This window comes from Microtus ochrogaster, chromosome 8 (assembly GCF_000317375.1).
Source record: "Microtus ochrogaster isolate Prairie Vole_2 chromosome 8, MicOch1.0, whole genome shotgun sequence".
NCBI lineage: Eukaryota > Metazoa > Chordata > Mammalia > Rodentia > Cricetidae > Microtus > Microtus ochrogaster.
This window is the reverse complement of record NC_022015.1, coordinates 52,183,385-52,210,395: the sequence shown is the minus strand read 5'-3', so window position 1 is coordinate 52,210,395 and position 27,011 is coordinate 52,183,385. Positions and strand designations below refer to the sequence as shown.

Here is a 27,011-nt window from a genome sequence, read left to right as displayed (position 1 = left end):
AAGGCCCATTGCACAGTGGCATAACTGCTCTGTATATATCCAAAGATCTTTGGATGTCCATGGGCTCATCAAAGCCAATGAATGAGCCAAATGTCAATCTTAGATATTGCCATCTGTGATGTCTTTCCTTGTTATTTGGTGCCAAGTCAAGAACCACCGATTGTGACCCTCAAGTGCCTTTGATGCTTAAGGGCCTGTGGTACCCTGCTGTCCTACCCATGTGGTATGACAGACACCTAGCTTCAGCTCTCAAGTAACGGGAGGCATCTTAGTAATGATTCTGGTCCTCCTGCCACCTGCCCTACTGTGCGCAGTCCACCTTGGCATGTGGACAGTGCTAGAGCTGTATCCTGGGCGGCCTTGAAGGAAAAAGTTAATGTTATATCTTACCTTAATTTAAAAAAAAATAAAAAATAAAAGTCGCTTTTGCCCCTGGAGTGTTTTGATGACTTTGCTAAAAAAATCGCTTCAAAGACTCCTTTCAGAAACGATGGCCCATAGACACATTAAGTTTACTGGCTTGTCCAACCGCAGTTCTGAAGAATAATTAACCCTACAGTGTTCTCATGAAGACTGGCCTCTTTCACAGGAAGTGGATGCCAGGTCTGTCTGTCCAAACTCCCTGCTGCTTTGCTGGAGAGGTTGGGAAGCAAGAGAGGCTCGGGTTGGCAAGCATCCATTCCCCTACCTCGGAAAAGGAGGCCTGACAGCACCACTTCTTTGTTTAGATAGGAGCAGCAGAATAACTCTGGGGCGAGCTTTCAGAGTGCACAAGATGCTCATTTGTGTCTGAATGAATGCCGGGGATTTCCACTCGCTAAATACCCAGCAGTAATGAAAAGAAAAACTGGTCTTCATTAGGCTAATTAGGCTTGGGGAGAAAGAAAGGGTGACCCTTAGAGAGACTGCCCTTTGGCCACCTAGGGCCACTCTAACCTCAGGGTCAGCATCACAGTATGTGCAAAACAGTGCCCAGAAAGGCAGTGCTTAGAGCTCGCTTCCCTGCGTTTTTGTCTTGAAATTCTTAATATCTGAGGACTGGGACCATGCGTGAGGATCAGGGTTCGATCACAGCTCTGAAAAGCATTTATCAGTATGTGTTGGGAAAATGAACTCTGAAGGGATTGCAGAATAGTTAGCTGCTCATTTATGATCATGACTATTATTCCTTATAGGTTATGAAAGAAATTGCTGAAGTACTTTCTGGAACATTTTGTTGAAGGGCATATGCTAATAAAGTCATTTTGAGTTTAGCTCCCTGGGCTTCTAGGGGGTCTTTCAGATTCACCAGAAATTTTCAGGGGATGAAAAAAATTGCCTGTAGAGGAAATTTATACAACAAATTGGCTCTTGCTGTGCTCATTCTAACACCAAGCCCACAGCAGGTTAGCTACAGACAGGGACCCAGGTAATGGAACTCATTCTGATTTGCTGGGATAAGTGACTGCCAGGGCCAGAGAGAATGTGGACATCAGCTCTCAAACCTCTAGCCTGCTTTCCTGATGGTGGCTGTCACTAAAGCTGTTCTTCACAGAACAAAGACTCAACTGTGGGCCCAAGAAAGCTGATGCTCCTGTGGAAACATTCTAATAGGTCGTTGGGCTTCTAGGAAGTACAGGAAGCTGTTTCCCTGACTCATCTCTATCATTTCCCTACGTATATTGAGCGTTAGCTTTGTATCAGGTGTCTTTATGCTCATGAACCTCACGGAAGGCAACTTTACCAGTTTCCTAGGAAGAACCCTTGAGGCGCGTGTAAATTAAATGGCTTAACTAAGAATTTCCCGTCAGACAGTGAGAATGTATCTAGTTCTGTGACTTCAGGAGCACACATCTATTTTGATTGATCACAAAGTTTCCCTCAGAGCAAAACCTTCTGTAGCTTTTGCACCAGGCACCATCCAAAGTCCTACATCTACAGAGGCGCTATAAAACCTTGAAATGGCCCTGGGAAGTAGAAGTTACTACCCCACTTTTCACACAAGGAAACTAAAGCACTAGGCTTAAATAGAACAGTCACACAACCAGCAAGTGACAGCAATAGGCTATGAATAAACAGCCAATGTATTCCTACTCAAAAGTCAGCCAGAAAGCTACAAGGTCTGATCTTTCAGAGTTAAACGTAAGCATTGCCTGAAAATATAAAGTTCATAAAGTATATGAACTAATAGAGGCATAAATCAAAGGCGCATTCTTTAAAGGATGAGTCAAATATTTTTCCAAGTTCTTTTAGAGACTGGGTAAAATAAGACTACTAATACTGCCAGCTAGAGCCAGGCGGTGTGGTGCACGCCTTTAATCCCAGCATTTGGGAGGCAGAGGTAGGCGGATCTCTGTGAGTTCAAGGCCAGTTTGGTCAATAGAGCTAGTTCCAGGACAGCTAGGGTTTTACACAGAGAAAACATGTCTCAGAAAACCAATCAACCAATCAATCAATCAATAAATATTAAAAATAATATAATAACACAACTAAATTAATTCATGCCTGTAGACACGTCCAGCATTGTGCTGGTATCTTACACCTATCGCCTCTTTCAACCGCCAGAAGCCAGCCTGCTGAATTACAAAACTTTCAGAATTTTTCAGACTACAATGCTATACTTTTTATTTTCTGAAAAGTCTGTGAGCCATATTAAGTGCAGTCCACGGGAACTATAGTTTGGACATGACAAAATTTCCATATATGTCTCAATTCCTTGCTAAAGATATTGTTCTTTCCCATTGAGAATATTACTAACCCAGCTACTTGGAGAAAAGGTACTTGATATGGATTCCAACATCTCTGTCAAGACCAGGAAGGAAACAGCTGGGAAATGCTGCCTATAAAAACAAAATAGAATCCTAAAGGAAACATTTTTTTTTCTTTCTCCAAACCTGGGATAAATGATTTAGGAAAAGGCTAAATAGATGAGACATAGAAAATAATATTTCAAACTGTGACTGGCTGCAGAAAACAAACCAGAGTCAGAAGGACAAGCACCACCTTTGCTTTCATATGTGAAGGGCGGAGAGCAGCGGATCTGATTGTAAGAGTGATTGACAGAAGATAACACAGGTGCTTGTGTCGGGAGACGAATAAGGAGGTGATGGGTTTGGGCAATGAGTGTGGATACCCATACAGAAACAACACGGAACTGCAAGATAATGTACAATAGTGCATGTTAACCAAAATAAAAACCAGCCCATCATCTGATCTCATCCTAATGATTTAAAAAGTCCTGGGGAAGGTTTTACTTCCCCTACTGGGAAGCCACAGAGGCTAGGCTAGCCTGAAACCTACAGCTTCGCTCTTAGCTATTCCCTTACAGGATGGGAAATTGTGTCTGGGAGAATGTGGCTGTTTTATTTTTTTTTCTTTTATTACCATGGCTTTGTTGGAATGGCCACCTCCTTGGAACTCAATGGTCCCAAAAGCATCTGTTGGGCTGAGCTGAGTGTGCTTGCTGATGGACCACTTCTCAGACTGGACGTCATTTCGGGAGAGGCGACTCTCATTTTTCTCGTTCTGAAGCACAGAGATACTGGGAGTGAGCCCGACATGCTGGCCTATTAGGCGCCCACAGCAACACCTATAATATGAGAGGTTAAAGTGAACCCCTTGCATCAGCCATTACTAGAGTGCACATGCAAGCAGCCTGTTAGAGAAACCCACAGACCATGCTGACCCACTCCAGTTCAGTGGTAGGTGAAATCCCAGAATGCAGTCTTATCAGGAAAATGATGGAGAGAGGCTTCCCATAACACCCCATCAACTGCTCTTCCCCACCACCCAACTTATCCATACTTACTGTCCTCAACACCCATACCTATAAGTACTTGGCATATTATTTGGGACAGGGTAATTGTGAGCAGAAGTTCTCTAGGTGTTTCCTCTTCTAACTGCTCCCATCTATCAAACCTCACATACAAGATGCTAAAGAGCTTCAGGGGAAGACTTCTAACACGTACATTTAAATGCAGAATCTCAGTTATGCGTGGGCCACAACCTAACTCATCTCTCCAATTGAGATTTACTGTCCAATATTTAGTTCTGAGAATAAAAATCTATAGGTTTTTTTTTGAAGAAGAAATGAGAAAAACTGGAAACTTAAAATTTGTTTCCTTTGTCATCAAAATGTCCTTCGAATGTTATAACATTACAATTACTAGTAATGAGAGTTACATAGCATTTTCTTACACACTAACCATTGAGGATACACCAATGACAAACTATTGCAGTGCCGAAGCTTGAGAAATGTATCCAAGGTTATGTATCTAGTCTGTGGCTGGAAGATCTGTGTTTTCAGCCACCTTTTAAAATTGCCCATTCCAAAGGCGTTTCCAGATGACTATGCACTACTATTGCAGCTTCCCGCTGTACGTACTGCTGATTTCCAGAAAGGTAATTGCAGAATTACAGTGCCAAAAAGTGCAGAGCAGTCTGAAGGTCTAAACCCTAATGAATCTTCTAGGAGTGTTTCATTCAATACTGTGTTTTTATTTTGTTTGTGTTAGCAGGGCATGTTAGCACCAATGAAACAGTTTGACAAAATGTTAAGGTGGAAAAATAAGTACTTGTTACAAAAATATAGTATATTGTTACATACAGGGACCAGTCTTTTTACAATAGTGAATCTGTTACTCTGTGTCAGACACTTAGTTGAAGATTAACTTTAGCCTTGCATATTAAGCAGTGAAGTATATATTTTGCTTCAAAATATATTTAATTTGGCACTGGTTTCCTTGCAGTGGTAGTAATTACTATTGGGCTCTATCCCTATAATTCCGACCTTAAATTCTTAATGCATTAAAGATCACAGGATTACCTATGGGGGTCTTTGGTGCTGGGTATGATGTGAACACATTCTCTTTTATAAAATGCTCGTTCAATCCAGGATTTCTGAGCCTGAAAAAGAGAGAGAGAGAGAGAGAAAGAAGAATGATAAGCATAAATTTTAAATCTTTTTGACTAGATAACAACACATGTAATGTAACATAACGATATACTAGTATGTCATAAATGGATTCCACGCTGCATATCATCCAACCAGCCATTATCAGAACCTGCTGCCTGTTTTAACATTATAATATTGAGAAGAATGGAAATAGCTAGGCTGGAAAAAGTATTACTAATGGGACTGTAGACATGTTCATTATGGTTTCTAAAGGACAGAAACACAAGACTATTCATAGAGAAAATGAAATTGAAGGAACAGAACATGACATTTATACTCTTACAGGAAAAGTGGAATTCAAACGTCAGAGGAAACACAGCTAACTTGGTATCAGGTTTTCACGGTTGAAACTTCTATTAGATTTTCGTTACGAAAGAAAAGGAAGATGGCTGAGGGGATGCATGACTCCAAATCCCTGCTCCATCACTAAGGTTCTTTAAAGCCAAGTTTGTGATACAGAAGAGCAGAGAGGGAGAAAATGAAATGGGAAGACAAAGAGGATAGGTGTAAGCACAGCCTTCAGGCTCCCAGGTAATGCTTGGGAAGGGAATGGGCACACTTCCCCTTATATCCCACATGCATGCCAAAAAGTATGGCTTCTTACACTCAGACACCCAGGCATCAAGATGGTGTTCCTAAATGGGCAAGGATAATCTGTCCATCAAAAGGGTATTCCCCACCCCCAGCATCATCTAACTTTCATGTACAAGTTAGAGGCTGTAGACTGCATTATTCAACCATAACTATGCATGAAGCTCTGCATATCTGTAGATGAAAACACCATGCCACAATTCCAAAAGCCTGGATACCCTGGACCCCTTCCTTCAAAAGCATTTGAAACAGAAGAGACGTCTCTGTGAAACCTGCTAAAATTCTTAGGAAATTCCTATCCTAAGTATTTAAGATGGAAGTTACTAGAGCAAATCTCAGTTATTTCACATGGTAATGTTTTACTGTCACACCTAAAATCATATTTTTAAAATATCCTGGCCCGATGCACAATGGAGCTGTTCACTTGACCTGTGTCAATCACTGGTGGGAACTGTTACCAGCTTCTACTTGCTATGTGTAATTAGTCCCGATTCCCTGGGCACACGGTGCTATCTGAGTCTTGTGCCTTCTGGTGTACACTTATTCCCTTGATCTCATACAATGGAGGTCTGTGTATGTGACATCCATAGCAGTGGTTACTTAATACTTACAGTAACGCATATTCTACACATGGCCACATGGAGGAGGGTTGAGGGCCATCAAGACACTGTATTCTCTTTCAGTAATGGTCACAGTGGGGCCACTTAATTTCTGGTTTTCCTACATTGTCTTCATTTAAAGCCACAGCCCACACTGCCTCAAAGGTCTCCAGGTTCTGGTGCACCTCTCTACCTTCATGCATACAGAAGGCATTTGTAATTTTGTTTGCAGCAGGACATGAAAAAAACAAAAAAAAATCTCTTCTGAAAGAGTTTCCTTCTTTGAGAAGAAAGCTACTGACTTCATCTTTGCAACAGAAAGGAGCTCGGCAGCAGAGATAACCGTCTTTATCTTTGTAAAAAGCCTGTAAATTAAACTCTTCATAGACCATGGTGCTGAAACACTGAATACTTTTGTTGGTGTTATCTGATGTTCGTTCCTCACTGGACATTTGAAACCCACTCTCCCTACACCTTGGGGAACAGTGAAGAAAGAATGTACTTTTGTTGGCGGTCCTGGCAAGCCTTCAAACGAATCTTTTGGGGCATCATCTGCCTGCTCCAGTGAGTGCTGGTCCATGTTCCAGGAGAGGAAGTTGGAAAGGCTGTATGCGTGGGGACATAAAATCTACAGCTGAGAAAGGAGCATGAGCAGGAAGGGCTCTCGTAGATGAGAACAGTTAGGAATTCTTCTACTTCAGTTTTCCCCATCTGTATACTGGGTACAATAATAAAGCTTGACATACTGGGTTGTTGTTACTTGGGGAATACCATGCTTGGCTTCAAGAAGAGAGAATGACCTTGGCTTTTGTTTGTTTATTGAGACAGGTTCTCACTCTAGTCCCAGTTATCCCAGTAATAATTTGCAAGTCTAGCTGACCTTAAACTTGAGCACTCACTATCCTGAACCTCCCAACGCGTGCACCATTATGCCAGACTTCTGGACTGATTCTCAAACTATATATTCACATGGAAGGTCATATAAGGGGTCTATAAAATACTGGTAGAAATAGTCATTCCTCTGCTTGGTTCATAGAACACTGGACTGACAACTAACACGATAAGAAAAAAAGTTACTGACTTTCCCTGAGCCTCATGTAGAATCTCATAGAGATTCTAACTTACTATGGAGGGTTTTATGATAAACAGACCAAGAGGTTCATCTTGCACAGCTAGCACATAGTAGGAGCTCAGCAAGGTTGCACAGTAGCTAACATTTGTTAAGGGTCCATTATGTCCTTGGATCCACAGAACAGCACTGATGGGGAGGGACCCTCTACAATACGACATCGATTTTATCAATGAAAAACAATGGAGCCAGAGAGAGAGTTGGCAAGTAAGTTCCAAAGCCACAGCTTGACCTTGAGCATCTTTGCCCAAGGATCTTTCTTTTTACCCCTTGGATACATTGCTTTGCCAGAGGAGACTGTACTGCTTCTGAATGTCCTTTATGTGTGCAATGCCATCTGAGATGCCTGGAACTATTTCTGTGTTTGAACCACACTGAACTCCTAGTGGCTTGCTGAGAACTGGTTCAGACTTGTTTCTTCCCCTTCCACCTCCACAGTCTAGCATTCCGTCATGGAGGTGGGGGTGAACTCTCTGCCTCCTGTTTTTTCTCTCCCTTTGGGGTAATGGATAAGATGCCACTTTAGGAAGACCCCAATACATAAGGCCGAATTAAAGAAGGGGAGAAATGTGATTATTTCTGTGGCAGCAAGGAAATGGAATGATAACTAGACTTTAAATTTGAGAATATGGGGGCCGTGCCCAACCAATCAGATTCTTCGAGGACGCTGTTATTATTAGTTTCAATTTGGGAGTTCCTGCAAGCTTTAGTAAGATGGTGTGTAGAAAAATTACTGCATAGGGATTGTCAATTTGTTGGTAAGTCTTTCAGAGAAAGGTGATTTGGCTTGTGTGCAGTCCAGCAACTTAATTATATCCTCCAAGAAAAGCAACCTCTTTGTGGGTGAATGAGAAATCACTTCTGTTTCTTGGTATTAGCAGATTAATCCGTTCCTCTGCCACCGCACAGTTGGGAAGAGAAGACAGGTGAGTAAAAAGGTCTTCCCGTCATTCGTAATGAACTTTGACTCTTTGTTTATGAGGCAAGAATAATTTATCCTAGGATAGTGGGTGTGCCGAAGAGCCAACTGAGGAATTCTCCAAAAGATGCATAATTGGTTCTGCTATATTGTTGGGTTGGCTTCATTGTGCCTTTATTCAGGTTGCTAGTGTGGACAGATATTCGATTTAATTTTTTTTTCCCTTTTGGAAAGGGCATATTTTGATGTCCAATCGTGGTTTAACTTGTGGCCTAAAAGAATTCCCCTTTTCTTTTGTTCAAGGGCTTTGTGCTACTCTGCATGAAGCTTTAGAATTTGCTCCAACAGGCAACTAAGTTAGCGCACAATGATTGCCCCCATTGTTAGAAAGCACGAAGTAAATCTGACATGCATTTCCTGCTGACGGTTTAATTTTTTTCTAACGCACAACTTCAGTGGAGGCTTTGCCCTACCAGCTTTGCTTTTTAACTATTCCACAGAAGTCTCCAGTCCTCTCGAAAAGATCCCATCAGCCCTCAGAAATTCACTTCTGTGCATTCTTTCCTGGAGGTAGACCAGTCAGGTACCCAAGCTGACTTTGTCAGGGGCTGTTTCTTTCTCGTCTTTCTTTACTACCAGCCATGTGTGATATGTACTAGGGAAACGTTTTCAAAGGCTAATAATTCAAGGACATTTTTTTTTCTTTTTTCAAAACAGAAACAAAGGCATCTGCATTTTGAACAAAGTATAATCACTACCCTAAGGAATAAAAACAAGAGCTACTTTTGAAAATTAAACATGAAATCAATAAAACTTTAAGATGAAAGAAGGCAAAACGAACCTATAAATATTGTCATATACCAAAAAAAAAAACCCATTAACTCATTTCATTTAAACAGGTTCCACTGTTTCTCACCCAGGCTCTGTGACCAACGTGAAGCCACCAACAGCTCTGTCCTGTCTCCCTTTACCTTCCTACTAGCTGTAGACTTGGTCCTTCTCCGGGAAGGAACAGTTGCAACACAAACTTAGCAGCTCAGTAACCCAGACAGGCAATCCAAAGATTAAAAAGAAAGCATAATGAACTTCTGGAGACAAATAACGAGGGACACAAAACTAAGCTGTTCGCCATCCCAGTCTCAGTGTCAAGAGGCCACCCAGTCTTCGTTAGAACAAAATACCAACATACACGTTCATTTCCCCCTCTGTTTTCTCTCCACCCCCTCTGTGTGTTCCCTTGGTCTTCCTCGAAGTCCCCACATCCAGCCTGGAGAAGGTGAACACGAGAAAGGTTAGCTGGAATCGTTTACCTGGGCACCGACTCTGGCTGGTAGGAAGGCAGAAGTCCCCCTGCACAGCTCCTGTTGCTTTCATTTTGCTGTGACTGGGGCTGGCCATCCCGCTAATAATGCTCGGATGACCGCCCACTGGAAAAAAAAAAGTCACTTGCCAGGCTCTTCCCCCAAAGTCACTTGCCAGGCTCTTCCCCCAAGAGACATTTCAAGTAAGCAATGAATTTGGGCAGATTGGCCCCTTGGAATGTGCCAGGGCTCCAGGATTAGCCTGGCTAAGAAGCTCATGGACATTCCCTCCGAGTCCTCAAACACGGCTTGATTTGAACATCTAATCTGAAGCCAGAAGAAAAACAAATCCCTGGAGAGATCGGGTTTAAGTAGCACAAGTCCTAACTGCTTCCTACCCCCCACCCCCACCTTTTCTTTTTCCATTTTCGAGGCGGGAGGGAGGCTTGCAAGAGTGATAAGGTGCTCGGAGTTCTGAAAGTTCAGCCTTGGAAAGTGAATCTCTCTAAAGAAACAGTGTATTAATGCTGCCAGTAGTTTGAACACACAAGAGCCATTGTTCCTCGGCCGAACAGCATGGAATGATAGTATTTCTTTAAAGAGAAACTGTTAAAACCCAAAGCGTTTCAAAGGAACCCTCGGGTCCCTGCACCTAAGCAGAACGCAGTTGGGATTGGCCAAGTTGTTCACCTTTCACAGTTAGATGTCAACACAACTTGCCGGATTGGATTTCTTGCCCGCAGCCTTCCCCTGCCCAGCACAAAGGCACGAGAGACCTGCATTCCCTGTTTACGGGATCTGCTGAGTGCCCCGTGGATGTGGGTGCAGGCAGAAAGTGGAGAAAGTGTGGGGAGCCAGCTGTGTGATGGGCTTCACTAGTGGACTCCTGTCTATATGAGGCCCCATCGGGTGCATTCAGAGATCATCCAAGAGAGAATGTTTTTGATGATAGATAGTAACGAGGTATGCAAATACACTCGGGAGAAGAGTTCAAATTTCAATAAGGCAAACAAGCTCTGAAGAAGCGAGTGTCTGAGCACTGTATCTCTTTCTCAGGCTGGCGGTCAACTGAGAGGTGGCACCCCTCCAAAACAAACCCTCAAGGGCTATAATCAGCCAGGGCAGTGGGACTTTGCTTTTCATTTTCCTGTTACCTTGTGTCTGAGTGAATAGCTCATGTCCTCAGTACAGTAAAAATGACAATAGTAACCAAGTGACTTATTTTGCACGTGGATTAGCGCATAAGCCAGCCATCTTTACTGTCTGTGCTCTTTGCAGGATCGATTCCCATATTTGCTGGTCTTTTGCTAAACCATAATTTCCCCAGAGACAAGGGACAGTCGTCTACCTAGGGACTTTCGGTGGATGAAACATGGTAAAAAAAAAAAAAAAAAGACTTAAGTGAATAGTATCAAACTTTACCATGAAACCCAAGAGGGAATGTTAGGGAGATGAATCCAGAGTGTGCTCTGAATAGTTAGCCATGCAAGCGTGGGGTCCTGAGTTTGAGTGCCCAGAACCCATCGAAACCTGGACACCTTGGTGCTCATCTGAAATCCCAGCACTTCTATGACAAAACATGAAACAGAGATAGGACAATCCTTGAGCACTCCTTGGCCAGTTAGTCTGGGATGTGCAGCAGCAGACAAAAGAGACTTTGTCTGAAACAAGATGGGAAGATAGGGACTGGCACCTGAGGCCATTACCTGACCACCACACATGCGCAGCGGTATATATGTGTTCCCTGGTCTTTTTCTCTAGCTAATCCAATCCCTTGCGGACTATTATTATTATTTGGTAAAAGGTACAAACATCCTCTACCTGTCCTTAGGAATTAGCCACAGCCGTAATGCCACATAGTCTTTTCCTCTGTGTCTCTGTGAGTGTTCATTCTAATTAAACTATTAGAGATTGTCTCTACATTATTGTTAAAACTTTGGAACTGGAAACTAAATAAATTATGGTTTATGCCATTTGATGATCACAGCAAGGCTTCAGGGAGAAACACATATTTTCATGTTGTGATGTGAAAAAGAGCAGACCACAGAAAAATAGGAAGAAAAAAATGGCAAATTTTTAATAGAAAGATGATTGGCAGCTATGCTAGTTTTCATTTTATTCCATTTCTTTTCAGGTGCTCCTTGTCATTGGGAGACTGTGGAGTTACAACAACGCATTTCACACTTGCTTTTCAGTTACCACGCTCTGTCTTATGCTCACAGGATGGTACGGGAAGGTGCTCAGAAAAGTATTTAGAAAGAAGTTCATGAAAAATGAGAAGGGCTCCAAAGGGAGATCCTGGAAAAGGAAGACTTTTGTTTTCAATATGGTGTGAGATTTCTGGAAAGGCACAAAGAGAGAAGTGGACAGGGAGAGGTGAGAGGAAGGAAGTGGTAGGGAATAGAGAGGGCGGGATAAGTGGGCAGACTTATCCCTATTGAGATAAGGAAGACCTACTGAGATGACAGTGTAGCAGCAGTCGGTTATGATACTAAACCAATGGCTTTTCAGTAATCTTGCCAACGCAGAAAGAGTCAACAATTCGCCTTCTGCGGCACCTTCTGCCAGTAGATCCCTCCAATAGAGTCTTTTACCACTTTTCTATGCATTTATTTTGATTCTTTCTGGTCCCATTTTTATTTTGGTTTAGTTTTGCTTGCTTTTCTTTTCTAAAGAGAAGTAAATATTCAGTAGAAAAGAGTATGAGTTGCTGTCCATGAAATTTACACCAGAGATGAAAATATTGCTACAGAGTCCTTGGCCTTTTGTGGGAGTTGAAACAGGAAGCTCCAGGTGAAGTCGGCAGAATGGAGCTTCCACATGAGGTAGGGAGGACCCTTTGATTGGGCAAGGTAATTAGCTCCAAAGAGACTTGCAGCTCAGAGCTACTTTGCATAGGGATCTCTTCACACCTAGAGCATCATTACCCGAGATGCAGCTCCCAGAAGGATTTATTACCAGGCTGCTTCAGGTGTAGATTTTAGAGAACTTGAGTTTTAACAGTAGAAGATCACATGCATGGTGGTCGCTATGGCTATTCCTCACTTCAGCTTTCACGCCATGGCAGAATGCCTTATTCTCCAAATTTATCATTAATGAAACTTTACATCTTAAAAGACTATACTGAAAAGGATTTGTTGGCACACAATTCTTTAAAAAGTAAAATTGGATTTTCTATTGGTGGAAACGCGATTTTAACATGTAAAATGCATATTGGGTTGCCATGAGACCCTGCAAAGAAGCTGTTCATTTGGTAGCAATGACAAAGAGGATGATGCAGATTAGGGGCTCAGCAAACATTTTCACCAAAGGTCAGATAGTATGCACTTAAGGATATTAGTGAACAGCAAGTCCCCACCTTAATACTTGATTACTTGGTTATCATGCAGGACAAAGTAGCCACAGACATAATCATGACTGAGCATACTTCATTTCAATGAAGAGGGTAGTGGGCTGCAAGTGATGTAACTGATCAATCTTTGTAACAGAAAAACCAAAACCAAACAAACAAAAGCAAATTCTGCAATGGGCTGTCAGGGGAGCCGCTGGTGGACCTCCAGGCTTTGTGGCTCCATCCCCCACTTGTCTCCACTCTTCTTCCCGCACAACAGGCAAGTTATCTTTAGACACATTTGCTTCTCTTGCTTTTTCCTGTAATAGGTCCATCCTCAGATATCTCACCCCCTAGCGGTCTTTGATCATCCTAGCCAAAGGAACACCGTGCCATTCTACCAGGTCACGCCCCCTCGCTCTACTAGAAAGTTAAGTTCCCAAGGGCAGTGATGTCAGTCTGTTACCACCATCAGCATGGCACTTGGAACTATGGCACTTGGAGGTACACAGAAGGCCTAGAAAATCCTTCCATTTCCTGAAGAATAAAACCTTCCCTTAGAAAGACGCCTTAGCTGGATGGCATCTGGGGCTGGAGAGATGACTCAGTGGTTAAGCACACTGGCTGCTCTTCTAGAACCCCTGGGATCAAGTCCCAGCATCTCCATGGAAACTCACAACTGTGTGTAACTCCAGTTCCAGGGTATCTGGCACCCTCACACAGACATACATGTAGGCAAAACACAAATTCACATAAAATAAGAATAAACAAAATAAAAAAGAAATGGATGATGTCAGAAGGACTTGTGTCTCCTAAAACTTTGAGGCTGACTAGGTAGGCATTTATGTTGGGTTCATAGCAACGCATTATTGTATAAGGAAGGGCTATACCTAATAAAATATTATCATTTGGGGGTTACATTTTTTCCCTTATTTGGAAGTGTGAAAAACATAGGAGTCCATCAGAAGTGTTTATCCAAGCCCAGTGGTACAGGCCTGTAATCCCAGCTGTTCGGAAGGCTGGGGAAGGTCTATCTTTACGTTCAAGGTTTACCTGAGCAACAGTGTGAGTTGAAGGATCGTTTTGGCACCTGATGGGATCATCTCCAAAGAAAAAGTGAGAAGAGTGCTAGAGGCAGAACTCACGGGGAGAGTATCTGTCTAGAAGGCATAAAAGGCTAGATTCAGCCACAGTGAAACCTTGTCTCGAAAAACCAAAAAAAAAAAAAAAGGCTAGATTCAATCCTCAGCGCTACGAAAACCAAAAACGACATGGAGATGAAAGTCACGATGCTCTCATGAAGTGACTGCCATTGAGGAAACACAGGCAGCCCCTCTTAAATGCCCTTCAACCCTTAAACTCCTTGTTTTTATTCCAGCGTGTGAGAATAAATGTGTTGTGGTTTTCACCATCTGAATTGCCATTGACCTATAAACAATGCCAGAGGACATAGCAAGGACCCTATTTCTGGATCACACCGCCACCAGCATATCCTTTCCCAGCGACTGATCATGCTGTTGCCTACCAAACCCTTATGGATCATCTGAGCCCAAGTGAGAAAGACTTTGGGATCTGACTCTGGAAGGGTTTTATTCAGATATCTTAACTTCCTGGCGATCCTTAACACTCTTTCTGTTCAGGTCAACCAGAATGTGGATGGCGTCCCTGATCCACCAAGTGGTTCCACACTTCCCAGCCATGGGGCGTGTTGTTATTTCCCTTGGAAGGTTAGATTATTCCTTATGCACCAAGTGAGTACCTTTGTATTCCTAAATCTGCATAAAACACTTTGTTCTGTGAGAGGCTTGGCTAGCCCCTGCAAGCCAGAACAACCGCGACTTTGTTTTGTTTCCATACTTGGCTCTCACAAGAATCAGAGGCAGGCTCACGGACTGTTCTAATCACTTATTTCTGGTTCAGTAGGTACACTCACCCACTTCCGATGTTCCGTGTCCCCATCCTTTTCTGTGTCTGCTATGGCACAGCTAGAGCTTGGACCTCCCTAGAAGAATTCTCTTCTTCCCCATCCTACTTTTCCATTCTTCCTCAAGGACTGCTACACCCTCATTTCTAGGATTGCTTGAAATAGAACTGACTTCATAGCATCTAAATTTGCAAGATATATCGACCTATTTTGTCTATTTATCTTGAGAATATCCACACTTTCCAGTTGTAAATAAAACTCATCCTTTATAAACAGGCCATGCTGGGAAAACTGCATTTAAATATGACCAGAATTTGCATGTAGAATGGTCATTCTACACTGTCATCTTGGAAATAATCTCCCAATATATTTATATGTAGCATGGAAAACTTCTCCATTGGAAAGCAATTAACTATTGCTTAACCATAATACATTATATTTTCACAGCCTTCTATTACACACAGAAAATAGTATTTATATAACCTTTGAAGTAAGTTTATAAAAGAGACATCATATTATTTTCTTATATAAATGAAAACTGGGGTTTGCACAGATTAAACATCATGCCAAAGTTCTATACCAGTGATTGGCTTAGCCTGATGGCCTTGTGCTTCTGTTGGTACTTAGGTCTCTGTTTTCTTTATTCTGCCACTGATTTTAAAGATGCAAAATAATGCTTTACTTTTGGGTGTGGTGGTTTAATGTCATCAGAATCCTGATGCTTGTTAAAACATACATTTATTTCATCAGGTCTAAAAGACTCCGATGAAAGAGTTGAAATGAAGATATTGGCCTCTACTTCAAAGTTATCCCACAGCCACCAAGGATTAGCCACGAGCTTTGCCACAGTTCCCGTTTCCATACTTAAACGTTCATATGCTCCATGTGACACTTAGGAACTCACTGCCTCTGTTGACCCAAAAACACGACACCGCTGCTTCCTGGGAAGCTGGTTCACATCCTAAAAAGGCAACAGAATAAACTTTACCCCAAGAAAGAGAAATTGAAAGTCAAGGCTATGACCAAAAACACCTCATGAGACTGAAGCTTGGCCTCTGCCTCAGGGGCCAGGACCTTGAAAATGATGGATCACTGCTAGTAAACCGCATCCCTGTGATAGTGTCAACACACACCTGTGACAGGGGAGTGTTCTGTGTTGGCAGAACCTGTGCCAGTGACTTTGTCATTACACGCAGGTAGAGAGTGCAAAGCCATCCTTGAAGCGCTCCATTCTTTATAGTAGCTCATTGTGGTCATTCTGATTTTGTTAAGAGGCATAGCTTCCCACCCCTTTCCTGCCATTCTGCTGAGTCAAAAAAATTAGAGCATTTCACGTTCAGTGAATATGTAGATAGAATTTATGTGACAAGCCACGTCCGGTGCAGAGGCCAATTTTAATCTTGATTCTTTTGTCCTGGAGGGATGAAGATGCTGAGGCAAGCAGAGAGCAAGACTGGATAAATCACTCCAGTCCAGTTTTTGGAGAGTTGTCTTATCAGGATCAACTCCCAGGGAAATCCCAATCTCTGTCTGTCTGTCTGTCTATCTGTATGTATGTATGTATGTATGTATGTATGTATGTATGTATGTATGTATGTATGTTTGGTACAAATTTTATTTTATCACAATCCTAACTACCTACTACTACTTTGAGTTAAATTTTAACATAAAAAATTTTATTTACAAAATAGAGTGCAATTTGGCTATAGGATTTTATTTCTGGACTCCCAATTTTCCTTATCCATTTAAAGTACAAAGGCAGAGCCTGGTAGAGGCATGGCTGATCAGGAGTTTTGAGATATGAATCCTGGCCATGACTTGCTGATAGCCAGGTTCCTAATCTTGGAGAGTGGTATGCTCTTAGAGACCTCCAAGGTCAGCTGCAGGTCTTGAGAGTTAGGATTCTGGGACACAGAGACCTGCAGCTTTGTTTTTAGTCCCTCATTAATGTGGACAAAGATGATCGAGAGGCTGTTTTTAAGAGGCAAAGATTTTAAAGTTCTTTACACATTTGTAAAGAATTATTATTCTTTTTATAAGCAAGCAACGAAAATATTGCGGAGAGCAAGGTTTTCAGCCTATCCAGCACAAAGTACATAAGAAGATTTGAATTAATAAGTAATCCTCGAAAGAATTCTCACCAGGCTCCAGCCATTCTGAAGAATGTCCCTGGCTGAGCTATTCAGCACATATGTAAAACTGTAATTCTGTTTCAGTGAGAATCCAAGTGTTATTAACGACATTGTTATGATTAAATGATAACTTGGCATTTTTTATTATGCCTTTTAGAGAATTTCTAAGACTGGAACATGGTGTTCCCTTACCCTCTTTTCTTACCAAATGAAAAACCAAAACTTAATATTACCATTCTAGTCAGGATTTGTAACAAAGCCAAACAAAACAAAACAAAACAAGATTTATAGCAACCCCTCCCTCAAAAACCTAACAATCAAGAATGACTGAACTGGAGGGTAAAGACAATCCTATTTGTATCATTGGTAGCAACATACAAGCATACAGGCCCAGCAATGTCAATGCAATATTGTTCCTACCATCTTTTGGGGAATGGAGAATGTTTAGATATTCAGTTAATGCAGCATAAATGTATCTATCTCTATCTGCTAGCCATTGCTCTCAGTCAAATTGCTTAGTTATCAGGTAGAAGATAAAACCATTCACATAGACTCAACCTTTGGTGAATGCCAACGGGACAGTTTTCATGATGTTGAAGTTTACCACCCCTGTCTCCAAAACACTGCTAACACCGTCTTCCCTAAACACTTGCTGCCGGAGTCTGCATCTTCCCGATTATATATTTCTTTATTTGCTAATATAAAACCCCTTTAGAAGATTTTAGATCCCAGGCTAGATTCTAATCTATATATTTAGTCTTGTTAAATATATTTTACATTTGATGCACAAGAAAATGAATATAAATTAAAATGTATGCTTAAAGAATCTTAGAAGGTAGCACAAAAAAAAATACAGATGTAGGCTCCTATGCAGATCCCAGCTTATGATGTTTGTATGTAGATATGTAAGTGGGTGGGGGTATAGGCTATGAAATTAGAGAGGAGACCACACAAAGAGGAGGGGAAGATAGGGGAGGAGGAAAGCACATGGAAGCAGAAAAGAGGCCATGGGGCGTGAGGAAAGATAAAAAGGGGAGGAATAGGGGGTTGGGCAAGAGAGAGGGAGAGAGAGAGAAATTACTAAAACAATTTTTGTTTAGAAATGCCACAATGAAACTTACTCATATATATGCAAATTAAAAAAAACTGAAAGAGAAACTATAAACAGAGGCCCAGCTGAGAAGCTCTAATTGTCTTAATATATGTTATTAAAGGCAGTGCTACCTGGATCTTAGCCTTGAGTCAGTGGCTAGAGACTCTGAAAATGGGCCATCAGTACAGTGCTCACATTAAATTTTAAAATTGTATTGTTTGAGTTATTCTTTTTATTTTATGCATAAGAATGCTTTGCCTGCATGTATGTATGTGAATCACGCATATGTCTGGTACCCACAGAGGTCAGAAGAGGGTGTCAGATTTCCTGGAACTGGACTTATAGATGCTTGTGAGCCAGCATGTGAATTGCTAGGAACCGAACATACCCAAGACCTTTCCTGGAACAGTTAGGGCTAAGTCATATCTGTACTTTCTTTTTCAAGTACTTCATACACATAACACACACACACACACACACACACACACACACACACACACACACCATCAACTGTACAAACTGGGGCCTCAATGAGTTCTGTTTTGTTGATTCTGTGGGCCATAAGGGTGTGTGCCACCAGAACACAGCCCACAGCCATCAACTAAGCAAGGCTCACAGGGGCTCACAGAGACTGAAGCAGCAATTACGAAGCCTGCACAGGTGAGCCCAGATGTTATGGCTTCTAGCTTGGTGTCTTTGTGAGACTCATAGAAGTGGGAGTGGGGGTGTCTCTGATTCTTTCGTCTGCTGTTGGGTCATCCTTTTCCTCCTACTGGGATGCCGTGTCCAGCCTTGATATGAAGGTTTGTGCCTACTTAGTCTTATTGTAACTGTTCTGCCATGTTCAGTGTACAATCCTGGGAGGCCCACTCTTTTCTGAAAAGGTGGATCTGGGGGAGAGAGGAGGTGGGACAGGTACTGGGAGGAATGGAGGGATGGGAAATTGTGGTAGGGATGCATTAAAAAAATGTTTTATATAATAAAAATATAACAAAAATTCATGAAAAAGAAAAATTCATAAAGATGAATAAAGTCTGGACTAGAATCAATAAAAAAACTTCCTCAATTTATCATAGACCAACAGTTTTGTAGAACACTATAACATGATCGTGAACTTGGTTTTTGGGCAATGTTAAATTGCTATGATTGTTTCCAAATGTTTGTTCTCAACCTCCGTGTTCTGAGCATTCACCATTGGCTTAAGGGACAGCATCTGATCATGGACCACTAGACACGAATCTGTGTGCAGTGAACTGTCTGACTCTAGCTGTATCCGCACTATTGGGGAACTTGTCAGAAATGGGGATGCTTACACCTCACCGACCAACCCAAATAGTACTAAAGTTAATGCAATTCTCAGGCGACTGCTTCACAGTAAATTTGTTCTGGGGGAAAGCCAGGTACGGTAAAGACCTACTTAATGCCAGCAGCAATGATGAACAGTTTCATTGCTCTTGACGTAGGCCATTCAGCGGTCTAATTGTTGCCAAGTCTTTGCTAAGTTGAGCCTTCCCACAAACCTGTGAAGCAGGGTTTATATTTTATGTTCACTTCTCAGGTATGAACATGAGGCAGCAGATATAAAGAGTTTAATGTCATTCAGCCAGAAAGTGGAGTGCATGGACACAGAGCATCTTATGAGACTCAGATGGCTATGAGGGGCCATTATATCGGGGAAGTCAGTGTTGGCTGGAAGGTTCACTGAGTTAGCCTGGCCCATGGGTGGTGTGCACCCGCAGTACAAGATGGGCGTTGCATTCCAGGAGCTTCTTTGCATTCTTCTGAATAATGTGTTCTTTCTTAATTCCTTAACTAAGGGATATAACCTTAATTACCTGTTCTTAACCGCTGTAATTTTAGAGATATATTTAAATTTTTCTTTCTCCTTAAGTCTTTAATGGAAGGTGTTTGCTTCCAAGTATTTTCTCTTTCCCCCGTACCCTATGCATTCTGTGAATACTAGTGTTGGTCACACATTCCGATCATTGTGCTAGTCATTAGCTCTAGGCTCAGGACAATACCTACATTTTGGTTGTGTGTGTGTGTGTGTGTGTGTGTGTGTGTGTGTGTGTGTGTGTGTTTTGATGGGTCCCAGGCTGTCCTGGATCCACTAGCCTGGCCTCAAATCTGTGCTAATCACCCTGCTTCAGCCTCCCAAAGGCTGGGACTACAGGCGGGAGCCAACACACCATGTTGTCTGTTTAACCTTTCCATTCTCTTGCCAGATTTTAAGTGCCTTGCGCTTGCTCAAAACTTTATAACCATTTCTTTTAAAAAAATAATAAATAACATTACAGATATCTAGAAAATAAATCATTCAACTGTGGAAGGAGTATTCTGTAAGGTACTCATTAATGAAACAATTTGTTTTTGTATTTACCTAACATCTTCTGTACAAATAGACCTGTCAGGTCTTAAAATACCAGGCGAAATGGAACTGTCAGTCTTAAAGTATTGCCGCTGTGTTGAAAAGTGGTTACAATGAGTCACATGTGTGTGCATGCTGTGTGCAAACATTAATGATTAACTTTCTGTTGGTATTTGGTAGACATTTAACAAGTCTTGTGTTTTCCAATTCTACAATATAGGTGATACACTGAAAGTGATGGAAAAAGAGAAATTAAATATATAGCATATATTATACATATACTATATATGTAATATATATATATATACACACACATACACACAATGTATTTATCACTGTTCATTTTGTTGGCATTATAAGTTGATTAGTTCACTTGAAGATTAATGGGTCCTTGTACTCAGATAGATATACCCCCACATGCAAACATAATCAAAATAAAATAAATCTTTAAATAAAAAGAACAAAGGATCCATCCAATCATTATTGAATGTCTTTAAATGAATATTAAGAAACACAGACGGCTCTGAGGGGCCTAAGAATAAAATAATCTTCAGAATGTTCAGGATTAGCAAATGCTATTTGGGAAAAATATGGAATGCTTAATGTCCAACCGTGTTCTTATTCCAACCTGGCCACTTGATAAGTAGCACCTCTGCCCATTGGCTATGTTTCCTGACAGTCTGAATAACGTTCTGTTTTTCATTTGTTCTCATTTTTGTGTGCATGTCTAGGTGTACTGCATGCATGTGTGGTGGGTGAGCTTGTGTGTAGGGGTGTTGGCTCATGCGCATCTAGGTGCAGATGAGGCCAGCAGTTGATAGCAGATGCTTCAGTCACCCTGCACTTTAGTTGTTGAACCTGGAGATGTAACTAAATTGTCTGGCTAGTGAACACCCCTAGAATTCTCCTGTCTTTGCCTTCCCACAACTGTAACTTCAGGCATGTACCTGCCACACTGGCTCTCTACTATGGAATCTGGGGATGGAACTCAGGTCACAAAGATTGCATGGCAAGCACTTCATCCACTGTGTCCTAGCCCAATCCCACTTTTCCATTTTTTTCAAGCTATAGTTAACACGAGCTGGTGCAGACTACCTTAAAATTAATTTTGATAGTCTAAAGGTTAATGCAACAAAGGTGAGCAGATCTTTATCTCTTAGGTGGGTTTGAAATGATGGCCTTTAAATCAACATGGCAGCCATTTTTGCTTTTTCTCTATGCTGGAATCCCTTTCTGCAGAAAATTGCTCTGTTTCACAAATAAATAAATATTGATGGTCTTTGCTAGCCTTTGCCTTTCCCAAATAGAAATTTCTGTATAGTCTATATTAAAAAGACTATACCAACAGAATTCCAAATTAGTAGCTCTTAGTTGACATTCACATAGCCTATGGGATATCCACATAGTGTAGATAGGGTTACATGATTAATTCACTCTTCAGGTTTGAGGATACAACCCTGCAATGCTTTGTTCAGCTGAATGTCAGTACTTGTCCTTCATGACCTTAGATGTACACATTCTACCCTTTTCTGTAAAGCCCTGTGATCACACCAGACCAGACTGACGAAGCCCTCATGGAGCCATCACTGTGAGTTTAGCTTCGGTATCAGAGGTGAATACAAATGACCTGGAGGAAATGCTCTGAATCCCCGTGCTGCTTCATTGGTGACCTCGCACAGCTCCCCGATATGACTGGTGACAAATTTTATTGCCCAGGTTCTCCCTTGCAAATGGAGAGTACAGCCTCCATTTGCTACCTCATTATGGACTGTGGTTGAAACAGACAAACGCTATGACAACCTGAACAATTTGAGTGTCACCTGAGGACTTGTTAAAATGGGTGTGCTGGCTTGTGGACAGACTGACACATTCTTTTATGCTTTATTTTCATAATTATAGGTGACTGGATTTTAGCAGCTTTAATTACATTCTTGCTTGACTTACACCAAAATGTTAATTTCTTTTGGATTAAATAAACTCTTTATGAGTTAATTTGACAACCCCCATCCTTCTTAAAAAAAACTATTAGGAATTTCATTAGATTTAAGTAACATGGAATTTGATCACACAGCATTCTGGCTAGGGCTCAGCCACGGCAGGCTTGGGTACTAGGCAGGCTGATTACAACTTAAGCATTGTTTCAGTGTGATTTTGCAAAGGATTTCATTTACTGAAGATTAGTACATTTATTAAGCTGTTGATAATTGAAGCCTCTTAGGTTTGGTAAGTACCATCCGGTGAGGTAGATTAGTGGGGTTTAATTTGTTGCTCTCAAATCATACATGAAGACTTAGCAGAATAATTACATCTCCACTGTGGTCTAATAAAGATGACACTGCAATGGCACTTCTGGCCCCTTCTGCATGTGTGTGGTTTCCTTTAAGATGCTGCACTTGGGGGATACCCATTTCTCCCTTAATAGAAGTCCAAACCTTATCACCCATGAATAATAAGACGTAGGGAGAAACTGAAGATGTAGTCACCTAAGGGGAGAGCTGCAAGGATCAGAAGTCAGAATGAAAATTATTACAATAGAACTGATAATAAATAACGATCTTAATTTATTTGCTTTTTAGTATATGCTATTCATTATCATTGTTTCATGCATCATGTTTGTAAGAGAATGAAGCTGAAGCTTAAATATCTAGGCCTAACATAATTCTTGTTTTACAGAATAACATTCATTAAGGTCTTAAATCCAACATGTATATTCATAATACCCATTGCACCTTCCCATCAAGAGGAGCAGATTATTGCTTATAAAACACTATCTCTATCCATGTAATGGCTTTCTCAAATACATATCATGTCTTGAATGCCTGCTGTTTGGGTGGGGTGGAAATGGAACACCTAAAGTTCATAGTAGTCTGTGCTTAGAAGTCAGATTGCCATCTAAAGTACAGGCATGTAGTCTAATGGACCAGAAAAGGGAGACGGTTTCTGCTCTGTCCATGAGCTATACAAATACCTTGTATTTTTACAATATGCAAACTTCAAGTTAACCTCACTCTTGTGCTGCCCACTTCATACTGCTGATCATAAAAGTCAAACTTGAACAATTGCTAAGAGTTTTCCATGAAATATTCTACCAAGTGGCTTTCCAAGGGTGCTTGACTATGGATCATACTACTTCAAATGGTTTCACAATATCATGGAAAACAAAGGGCAATGAGGGTTTGCCTCTTCGTTTTCCTATGTGGGTGCTATTTTCAATTCTGAGTTCATTGCCTGAGAAAGTAGCTCCTGCACATTTGCTCACTACAGCATAATAATGATAGAAATATACGATTAGATACATTAAATAACAATGATAGAATAGACCTCGAAATTACATACATGTAAGCACACTAAAGCCAGGAGTTGTATATAAGTATCAAAACCCATGTACTTTCTGCAGATCACAGTTATTGCCTCTCTGTACTGGTGACCATTTTCAGTGTGGTAATATATTCACATTCCCCACAATATCATGCCTAAATAGACAATTATGCAGTTTCACAGAAACAAAAAGAAAACCCAATCCCCAATCTGGCCATTACATCAAATTATGCACTACCCCTAGAGACAAGCTGACGGCTGTTTGCATGGACTGGAGATGGAACACTTAAAGTTTATATCAGTCTGCATTACACTTTTTTCCAAGTCTCACCTTAGAACCATGAAGAAAATGAGCCAGGCAGAATGGGGCAGAGAAGCCATGAGATGAGAAAGTCCCAAGGGAAGGGCGTATTTCTGCCTGAGGAGAGGTGGTGGGAGGAGTTCAGCTGTTAACAGTGTACCCCACAGACTGTGAAGATAGATGTGTGAGAGCAAACTACTCAGGTGGCCTTTGAGAGGCAGAGATGTAGGAAGGGGAACCCCACCCAGAGACTCTACTGAGGTTCTGGATGCCAGTGATGTGATAAACTATCTCCAGGAGGGACCCAAGTGGCTCTCATCGAGACATTTAAGAAAAGATAGTGAACTTCTATGAGTCAAAAGATATCAACTAATATTTATTCATAGTTCATTGGTCCAGATGCTAGGAGAAAATCTCATTTGACCCATTTGACCTTAATAGTGGAAGAAAGTTAACAGCCAGAGAAGGATGACTCATTCAAGACCATAGCACTGGTGCCTCACACAGCCAGAGCTCGGAAACAGGTGCTTTCAACACTGAAGCCCTTGTGCTACAGTCACATCACACCCACAGCTGATGTGGGAGACGGGCTAAGCTGGCTTCTAAGACTCAGCACTCTCATTTCTAGAAAGAGATGGAATGTGTAGGAAAGGTACAGAAAGTCCATATGCTCTAAGGTGCACTAGGGGCAGGATTCTGGGAAGCATTTTTAGGAATGGCTTCATATCACAGTTTTAGCTGTGAGTATCCTTGGGTGTTGGCTATTCTAATGCTTCACCTAGTGGGATTCATCTAAGGGAATTTGACCTTCAATATTTGTGTAGTTGTTTTCTAGGCTCACTTTAAAAACATATCATAGAAATCTCAGGTCACATGGGAGCACTTATTTTTGGAGGTTTGCCCCCTACCTTCATCCTTTGTCACCTCTAATGAAGGACTTTCTGGGAGTTTATCTGTGTTAGAGTTGTTTACACCTCTTGCTATTCAGTGTCCAAATACAGACTTTTCACTTGTTTGCTTTTTATTTAACAACTCATTTTGTATATTCTTTCTGTATTAAGGGCCACTGTTCGCTTTAACTTGATTCTCTCTCAGAATGAGCTCTGTAACCCACTGGCATCTTTTTTGGTAGAAGAGTGGAGAATACTCCACCAGCTTGCAAAACAAATGCTGAATTACTCCCTGGGAAGCAGTGACCTGGTGACAGACAGCATGCAGAACTGAATTAGCCATTCATCTGAGAATGTGCTGGTCTGGCATGGGGCAGGGTGTGCATGCGTGTGTGTGTGTGTTGGTGTGTGTGTCTGCACCTGGATATGTGCATGTGTGTGCATGGACCCTGTGCTGGGTAAAGTGTGTCCATAGCATTATGGTCAATCGACTCTTTACTATAGGAAAGACGTGGAATTCTAAGCAACTGCCCCAATTTCCAAATCAGAAGGAGATAAAACCTTTTTGGATTTCCCATAAGCCTTCACATGTTTGTTTGTATTCTTGCTTCACAGAGCAGGAAGACATGTATATCTGCGATTTCAGTGATTAAAACTTCACAATGACCATGCTTGGGATAATTATTAACATCCTAGTCTGTTAGAAAATAGTTGTGGAATCAACTTGTAGTAGAAGACCATATCAAAATCCTCTCAGGGGAGTGTGACAAACACACGTTACAGACTCCTGCTCGTGGATTCCGTGTCTGTGGACGAGAATATCGCCACAGTTTTACCGTTTTCTCCCCCTTTCATTGTACATATATTTCTTTCTCACAATAATATATCCTAATTACGGCCTCCCCTCCCTCTCCCCCACTCAGTTCCTCCCCGCTTCCCCGGCTACGTAGACCCATTCCCTTTCCGACTCTCACAGGCTTCTCAGAGATAATGACATAAAACAAAAACTAACACATCGGAGTTGGACAAGATGAACAGAAGGAAAAGAGCCCAAGAGGAGGCACAGAAATCAGAGACCTGCTTGTTTGCACACTCAGGAATTCCATAAAAACATCCAACTGGAAGCCTTAATATGCACACAGAAGACCTGGTGCTGACCACTGTAGGTCTTGGTTTCTGCGAGTTCTGTGAGCTTTGCTCATGTTGATTTAGAGGGCCTTGTTCTCCTGGTGTCCTCCATGCCCTCTGGCCCTTTTACTCCTTCTTCTTCTTTCATGGTGTTCCCTGATTTGATAGAAACATCCCTGAGCCCAGAGGAGGGGACAGGGAAGGAAGGATTTGATGGAGACAGTCCTTTTAGAATTGATGCTTCCAAGGTTACTAGCTCTCTGCACAGTAACTGGCTGTGGGTTTCTGTGCTTGTTCCCATCTGCCTCATGAGGAAGTTTCTCTGATGATGACTGAGCAAGGGACTGATCTATGGTTATAGTAGAATATCATTAGGTGTCATTTTGTTGTGATAGCATTGGGTTTAACTTCTAAAGAAGGATGACAGGTAATTCCTTACGTGCATCGAGCTCCTCCTTCTGCACCAGCATTTCTCCAGGTGGGCCTGCTTGCAGACTAGATTATTGCAGCTTGCGGAAGCTGTTCTGATGTTGTTTCTGGCCTCTTCCTAACACATTGGCACTTGAGCTACAGTTTCTAAGATGCTTCTCTGCCCTCTGTGTGTGGCCTCGTTCAGTCCTCCTTAAGACTGTGAGAATGACATTCTTTGACCTCAGCTCTTCAGCTTTGCTGTGACTCTCACAGTACTGTTGACTATTGTGGGTGGCTGTCGTGTGCTGGTAAAATGTTTAGTGGCATCTGTATTTTTTGTGAGAACAACTCAAATTCTTTACTGTTGGAGTGCCCTGCAATTAAGGCTGCAATCCACCAGGTCCAGAGAGCTCTCTGAGCTGGGACAAAATGGAGGACTCCCTTAGTTCTGTCCACCAAAGGAAACTATTAGTCAAGTGAAGAGGTAGCCCACAGAATGGGAGAAAGTCTTTGCTATCTATACCTATGACAGAGTACTAGTGTCTTGAATGTACACATTATTCTCAAAATAAAACACCAAGAAAGCAAATTGCTCAGCTAAAAATTGGACTAGAAAATTAAACAGTTTGCAGAAGAAGAAATA

The 27,011-nt window shown here is 41.6% G+C and overlaps 1 protein-coding gene across 29 annotated transcripts in view; it reads right to left on the bottom strand.

The window, feature by feature from the left end:
* The window catches only part of Trpm3 (transient receptor potential cation channel subfamily M member 3), an 805,264-nt gene that overhangs the window by 261,879 nt on the left and 516,374 nt on the right, over positions 1-27,011 (bottom strand). For 28 of the 29 annotated variants that reach the window (XM_026781590.1, XM_026781580.1, XM_026781582.1 and 25 more), the window contains exons 2-3: positions 4,805-4,884; positions 3,364-3,568 (exon numbers count right to left, since the gene is read on the bottom strand). In XM_026781590.1, the coding sequence (XP_026637391.1) occupies positions 3,364-3,568; positions 4,805-4,884 (285 nt within the window). Of the gene's footprint in view, positions 1-3,363; positions 3,569-4,804; positions 4,885-9,481; positions 9,633-27,011 lie in introns of those variants that run through there. The other variant, XM_026781605.1, reaches the window with a different exon arrangement.